Source organism: Mus pahari, chromosome 3 (assembly GCF_900095145.1).
Source record: "Mus pahari chromosome 3, PAHARI_EIJ_v1.1, whole genome shotgun sequence".
NCBI classification, from domain to species: Eukaryota; Metazoa; Chordata; class Mammalia; order Rodentia; family Muridae; genus Mus; species Mus pahari.
In genome coordinates this window covers 100701417-100709277 of record NC_034592.1, presented here as the reverse complement: position 1 = coordinate 100709277, position 7861 = coordinate 100701417, and the positions used below count along the sequence as shown (strand labels likewise).

General features: G+C 46.5%; 1 protein-coding gene across 1 annotated transcript in view; it reads left to right on the top strand.

Annotated features, from left to right (window-relative positions):
- Positions 1–7861, top strand: part of Rasgrp1 (RAS guanyl releasing protein 1) — a 62315-nt gene that overhangs the window by 45500 nt on the left and 8954 nt on the right. The window contains exons 7-12 of the mRNA XM_021192217.2: positions 1022–1195; positions 2011–2127; positions 3952–4227; positions 5798–5878; positions 6778–6882; positions 7518–7627. Of these exons, the coding sequence (XP_021047876.1) occupies positions 1022–1195; positions 2011–2127; positions 3952–4227; positions 5798–5878; positions 6778–6882; positions 7518–7627 (863 nt within the window). The remainder of the gene's footprint in view (positions 1–1021; positions 1196–2010; positions 2128–3951; positions 4228–5797; positions 5879–6777; positions 6883–7517; positions 7628–7861) is intronic.

The window sequence follows — 7861 nt, the reverse complement described above, 5'->3', positions numbered from 1 at the left end:
CACACACACACACACACACACACACACACACACACACACACACACATTAACAAAGCTAAAGTTTATTTTCCACCATACTACAAGTCCAGCAGGTATCGGTAGAGGCTGGTTGGAGTGGCCAGTCTTCACCTGATTGAGAACTGCCACCATCTACTGAGCAGTAGAAAGAAAGAATGGCAAGGCGTGCATCGACACTTAGATCAGCTGTGATGCTTCCAGAACATTCTCCGAGTTATTTCACCTGCCCACACTGGCTTTCAAAGTACACAGTTCAGCACAGCATCAGAGCCCCCGTAGGAGAATCTCTGGAGACTAGGTTCTTCTTTACTATTGAAGCTAAGAGATCCTTGGGGCAGGGGCATGGCAGATAAAATCATCTCGTAGGCCAGACTGTCCAGAATATTTTAGCCTCACACACATAGTCTCACTGTTATTCATAGTTAGGAAAACCTGGCCACTGTGTGATTAGCTATGTTTCACATATCCTTCTCACTCGGCTTCTGCTCAAGTTTGTGAGTACGAGGTAGTTCAGACAGGCTAGTGTTATCATGTTAATTCTCCTATTAGCACTACCTCACATTTGTGTAGCACCATGAAGAATGGAAGTTCTTCCATCCTGTGTGTTATCTTGATGTTTAAAGCAGGCTCATGTACTAGGCAGGCAGGCTTTATGATCACAGATTCTTGTTCTTGAACTGTGTTCTTCAACTGAAGATTCAGAGCTGGAACTAATAACCATTTGGTGTGCTCTATTCAGAAAGGAAAGAAAACTATCTACTCAAGTATGCCATTTGGGCTAATCGATGTGTACTCATCCTTGTATACCAAATGGAGTTGTAGAGGCTGGGTGTGATCACCCTTCCATCATTCTTTTGGGCCTGGTAGAAAAGGTATCAGGGAGGCATCCATAGCCTTGTTTGCCCACACCAGTTCCCAGCCACCACTGAGCAGAGCTGATGTGCCTTTCAGAACTCCAAGAATAGCAGTGCTCCATTCTGATGGTTGTCTTTCTTCCCTCCAGTTCTCTGATTATCAAAATTACCTTGTAAATAGCTGCGTAAAAGAGAACCCCACCATGGAGAGGTCCATTGCCCTGTGCAATGGCATCTCCCAGTGGGTACAACTGATGGTTCTCAGCCGTCCCACCCCGCAGCTCCGGGCAGAGGTCTTCATCAAGTTCATCCATGTGGCTCAGGTGAGTGGTTGGACTGAGACATTCACCCTAGGCCATGAGGTGAATGACCTATCCCTGAGCCCAGTCTGACCCACAGTGGGCTTTGTGCATCTTCTGTGGTCTCCTGCATTCTCACCCAAGAGCAACGTGGAAGGCCACAACGGGCCATCTCAAGATCAGGGCCCAGCTCTTTGGTGTTTTTCAGGACACATTTAATTTTCTCATAACTAGCCACATGGGCAATTCTCAATTTCACTGAAGCCAGACCAGCCTGAGTTGTCTTAGTTTCTAGGTTCAAGGCTCTGCTGGATGGCATATTCAATTTTTGAGGGACAGAGATTCAAACTTCTCTTTCCCAGCTATTACCCTTTACCAACACAAGCATCTCACAGGGGAATAACATCTTTACCTTAATAATAGGCCCGGCAATAGGATACAGGCAATATGATTGTGATTATTATGTTTTCCAACATCTGGATTGTCTCCACCAGTGATTCTCCAAGTTTGGAAATGGTCCACCTGCTCTACTATTCATTAAAGACAGACTAGACACTGTCCAAATCCTATCCCTTAGTCTAGGGAACTATAATTTATGGGGTTTTTTTGTCCAGAAGTTTTCATTGAATATGTTCTCAATAATTCTTGGAAATCAATAATTTAGATGGTAGTCCACAGATCAGATGCAACAAAGAGGTGCATGTGACATCCCTACTGATCTTGCTATAGTCTGGAGAGAGCTGTTATTCTAACTATATGGAAAATGTACAGAATAGAGATGTCAGCTTCTAAGCACTGCCATGTAATGATTCTGCTGTCATCTGTCCTCTGTGTCACAGAAGCTCCACCAGCTACAGAACTTCAACACACTGATGGCTGTGATCGGGGGACTGTGTCACAGCTCCATCTCCAGGCTCAAGGAGACAAGTTCACATGTCCCACATGAGATCAATAAGGTCAGTGAGCTGTCTTCTCTGGGGCCATTAGGGCCACACATCTCTTTTCAACAAGGTTAGGGGCCAAGGAGGCAAATGCCAAGAAAAATCAGGATGGGTGAGTCACAGACCTGAGAGTGTGTGCGGTCCCGGTTTCACTGTGCCCCTCCCTGTCAGGCCACTTAAAGTAATGTGTACGTCTTTCCTGTGACTACAAGGTGTTGGAAGTCCGGTTACCATCCTTGTGGTTGACTCCCTTACCCAGCTCTCCTTACTTTAGATTTTTTTCCCCCAAAATGAATAGAAATCCAGTTGCTCAACAAGTGCATTTACACAGTGGCAGCCTGGAACACCAGCTTACCGGAACACTTGCAGACTCTCTGGACACTTGAATTTCAGGGTTGGAGGTGTATTCCTTAGATGCAGTATTGTTGGGAAGAACCCAATCATTGAACTACATCCCCTGCCATTTGCTGCAGTTTTATAACACATTTAGTCAGGTGGAGTCTCATGCACTTTCCTACATTCTTAGATAGATGTCACAGGATATGCTTTACCCTCTTATGGCAGAGAGCTGTTGGTGTAAGTACCACTCAGCATGACGTAGAGAGCCATGCATGGTATGGGCTAGCTGATGATGGATGCTTGAGCACTGTCATCTAATGGCAGGGGACTTTACTATCCACAGACAAAACTATCCTACACTGGAAGAGGACTCTTTTTAGAGAACTATTTCCAGGTCTCGCTGTCCCTGTCCATCTACCCCATGTATCCATCCTCCTTTTAAGGAGTCCCTTTTGTTTCTGCTTTCATCACCATGCTGGGCCCGTGAGAAGCCTTTCCCCTATGGCTGGGCAAACAGGGACATTTTTTTGGTCATCCCCTAACATTCCCTAACACACTGAAGGATCATGTATGTATCAGAAGGCATGGAAACAGTAACAAAAATTATTATGCTCTACATTCTGCCATTCATCCCACCTAGTGAGTTTACATAGCTCACACTTGCCAGCAGTGTTGGACAAAGGGGTGATGATGGAGCTCTCTTGCTGTCTCAGAGTGACTGAGTGGGCACAGTCTCAGTCTACTTCCTCACTGTATAGAGACAGTTCTTGTTAGACACAATCCTATTAAAAGAATTTGATATAGTGTCTAATATGGTTATTTCATGGGAAAACATGTCTGGCAAGGTCGTTCCACATCTTCACTTCTGAAAACTTGGGCATTACTGTGCTTTAACGATGAGGATCTATAACTGACATGAATCTGGTGTGTTTGAAAAGAATGTATCTGGCTGCTCCCTCCAAACACAGGCCTATTTGGAGAACCTTGAGCCACAGAATAGTAACCTGTACTACACTACTGCAGCTCCCCCAAATGAAACACATCCTTTCCCAGGCCAGTAGCAAAGGTGGCACCTGCTGTCCTCATGTGCCAACTCAATACAATACTTTTGGGAGCTTTCAAGGGCACCAGGGAGGGCAAATCATGGTTTGGAGTTAGGAAAAGCACTTATTATATACTATATAGTCGTATGCCTTTAATTGTTGTGTCATGTGCTTATATTAGTTCTAAAACTAAATCACTTTTAATATAAAATAAAACCCTATTTAAATTAAACTATGTAGTGATATTGAGGAATGCATACTTTGTTTATGACTATCCTCTGACATTTGATGTAGCTGGAGTTTTAGTTGGGGAGTTATAGTAGATGCTAACTAGATGTATCACTCGCTATCCAACATATGAGAGATGGAATAAAATCATGGCAGGCATGAGAGTGGCTGCTACAGGCAGTATACTAGGCCCTGCAGGTGCCAGTGACCAATCTGTTCTGCTTTGTAGGTTCTGGGTGAGATGACTGAACTGCTGTCCTCCTGCAGAAACTATGACAACTACAGGCGAGCCTATGGGGAGTGCACACACTTCAAAATCCCCATACTGGGCGTGCACCTCAAGGATCTCATATCCCTATATGAAGCCATGCCCGACTATCTGGAAGATGGGAAGGTGAATGTCCAAAAGCTCCTGGCCCTTTACAATCATATCAATGAATTGGTCCAGCTGCAGGAGGTGGCCCCACCATTGGATGCCAACAAGGACTTGGTGCATCTGCTGACGGTGAGATTCCCATGGGAGAAAAACTGCTAAGACTAGCTATAAACTGGGGGGGGGGGGGTGAGAAGCAGGGGGATTCTGCTTTCCTTCTCAAATACTAGCTACAGAGTAGAACCACCATCTCCTCCTTATGGGCAGGGTAGAGAGGCACAAAGATCAACTACACAGAGTTGACATTATTAAGTAACAGTGACCTCAACTTAGACTCAGACTGGGGAAGGGGACCCAGGAGACCAACTTTGTTTTAAGCAGTATGTCTTGAAGAATTCTAGGGGTCTTCTACTACTCCTGCAAAAGCTATCCCTAAGCTTTCAAGATGGAGCCGATCACAAGTGGAGACAGGGTACTCTCACAAAATACAGCAAGGAAGGAGAAAAAGCTAGCCAAAGAAAACAGGAAGAGAATGAGTTGTTCTTTGGGTTCCTGCCACTTTCAGCTTAGACCTCTGTGCCTGGAGACATTCCAGCCAAGGGCAGGTGTGGGGAGTGGAGATCTGGGTTTGTAGTGGGTATGGGGTGAAATCAGCTGTACTTGCTTCCAAAGCTGTGATGCTCCGGTGTGCCAGCTGCATGAACACGGGCCTGTACTCTCCAAGCCTGCTCCCTACAGCCTGGGAGGTGATTCACACTTCTCCTGTTCCAATATCACAAGTTGAAAGAAACCTGCTTCTGTGTGCAGAGTGGCAGGGATGATGACCATGGTCTCTTCCCACCTCCCAGAGCACTCTGGTGGTACCACAGGCTCCAGTCTCTCAGCTCAGGCCCCGTCCTTTAATCATCCCTTTTTCCTTAATCACGTGACTTTGGCAAGTCTCAGACACCAACCTCAACTCTACACAGAAACATAGACAGTGAATCTCAATTTAAAGAGACCATTTTGGAACTCTGTCAGTATTTAAAGAATATTCTAGCAAGAAAGAATTACTGTGTTCCCTATTGAAATAGCAGGTATCATACCAGCCCAAGTTTGTGGATCTTAATTTTTTATTTTACTTAGAGAGAGAGCGTGTGTGGGCGTGTGTGTGTGTGTGTGTGTGTGTGTGTGTGTGTGTGTGTGTGTATGTATGTATATATACCATGGTGCAACTGTAGATGTTAGAAGACTACCTTATGGAGTCATTTCTCTTCTTCCAGTTTTATATGGGTTCCAGGAATTGATCTCAGGTCACAGCAAGTAACTTTACCTGTTATAATATCCTAGTGGGTTTTAAAAACAAACTGCTGGGTCTGAAGAGATGGCTCACTGGTTAAGGACACCCGTTGCTCTTACAGAAGCCCATGATTCAATTCCCTGCAACCACATGGTGATTCACAAACACCAGTGACTTCTGTCCCAGGGACTCTAATATTCTCTTCTGACCTCTGCAGATACAAAGCACATACATGGTACACATACACACATGCAGATAAAACACTCACGCATAAAATAAAACAGATAAAACTAAAAACAAGCAAACAAAATGCCAAGCACCAAGAAGATGAACCACTGGAAAACTGAACCAAGAAAGAAACCTCAGTTCTGTGAAAGGCAGACAGTGTCCCGGCAGTTAACAGTGTTCTGCTTCATCCTGCAGCTATCCCTGGATCTATACTACACAGAAGATGAAATCTATGAGCTTTCCTATGCCCGTGAGCCAAGGAACCACAGAGCTCCGGTGAGTTTCTCATCCTAAGACTCTGGAGTGTGGCAGGGTTTTAAAGGCTCACCAAGTGCCTTCTCCACTGGCCTTCGGCTGCCAGTAGATTGTTTCTGCTGGGTGCTCAGCTTTATGCAAAGCACAGATGAAGCTGCTCAACATATGTGTAACATAGAGTTCTTATCCATAAACAACTTAGGGTTTAGAAGAAGGGACTGCTGTGCGGACAGTAAATGACCGAATACCTAAAGAGGGTCGGAATGGTACAATCTACCAGGGACTTATAAATGAGAGGAGGCGAGGCCCATGGGGGCCCACAGAGAACACCAACCAAAGAGCATGCATAGAGCAGACCTAGGCCCCCTACACATATGTGGCAGATGTTCAGCTTGGGGTGCACATGGGTCCTTTAACAACTGGAGCAGGGGCTATCTCTTACTCAAACTCTGTTGCTGCCTTTGGATCCCTTTCCTTAGCTAGCTGGGCTGCCTTGTCAGGCCTCAGTGAGAAAGGATGCCCTTAGTCCTGATGCAACCTAATGTGCCAGGGCTGATTGGTACAGGGCAGGGCAGGGCAGGGCAGGGCAGGGCAGGGGTCCATCTCCTCCAAGAAGAATGGGGGAAATGGGAGAAGAGAGGGAGAGGGAGAGGACTGTGACTGGGATATAAAGTGAACAAATAAATTAATGAAAAGAGGGAGGAGGCAGTGACATCGGGCACAGTGTTGTCTGCCTCCAGGTAAAGTGTGCCCAGGTCTCTCTCCTAAGACTGGGTCATGACGACTGCCTCTGGGCGTCATGAAGGAGCACTTTAGGAACCTGTGCTTTTTCTGCTGCTACAGCACACAGTCGGGTATCAGGAAAGGAAGGAGCCCTGTTACCCTGTATTAGTCACAAGGGTTTTCCTATTCCATTTTAGCCACTGACACCTTCGAAGCCACCGGTTGTAGTGGACTGGGCCTCTGGAGTGTCTCCCAAACCTGACCCGAAGACCATCAGCAAACACGTCCAAAGGATGGTGGATGTAAGTACCTGTTTCAGCAGGCAAAATCCTGGTATGGACTGCTTTAATATTAGGTGGTAGGGAAGAGAAAGGACCAGAGACACAAAGGTGAGAAGACAGGGCCTGGGAACACCAAGTCGCTTGACTCCACACAGAAGGTTTCAGGGGGAACAGCAACACCCTGGTTTCCGGTAGGATGGATTTGCCTTGCTTAAACACCCTCACATGGGAGTGTATGTTTAAAAGTTATGGGTAGGTATGGGGCAAATGTCAACATATAACAATGCTAACCAGGAGAATAGGAAATCTGGCACTGCTTGGTTCCACTAACTGGTGAGGAGCAGGTTCCATTTGCGTGAGACGGTCTTTATACTTGAGTCACACTTGCAGAACAATGAGGAGCACAGGATTCAAGGAAGGGAATGCTTCTAATCAGGCTACTCTCTGAGCTTCCTAGAGAAGGGGACAGGCCCTGCAGGGAGGGCAGAGTGGAGGGAGACCTGACCCATGCTCTACACGGGTGCAGGTGCTGTGTACGGTAGCCACCTGGGTAGCCCTGTAGTGGCTGGGACAGCAGAGGCCTGGGATGTGCCCTGGTGTGAGGGATGACTGGTTTCTCTTCAGGAAATGGAAGAAAATCTTTTTTTTTTTCCTAGTCTGTCTTTAAGAACTATGATCTCGACCAGGATGGATATATCTCTCAGGAGGAGTTTGAGAAGATCGCTGCAAGCTTTCCATTTTCCTTCTGTGTGATGGACAAAGATAGGTGAGGCACGGCGTGTGAGACTGTGAGGGGTCACTGAAGAACTCACAGACGCATGGGCTGTCATGCCTACATGATCCACTCTGGGGAGAGCGAGCCACCACCAAGTGAAGGCCTCTCTCCCATAGTCTGAACTGTAGCAGACGGTGAAAGCCGTGGGGTTTCTGTAGAGTTCACACGCAGTCTCTCCATGCCGCCAGCTGAGGAGGATGCATTTGGCCCTCCGTGGGGTTTCTG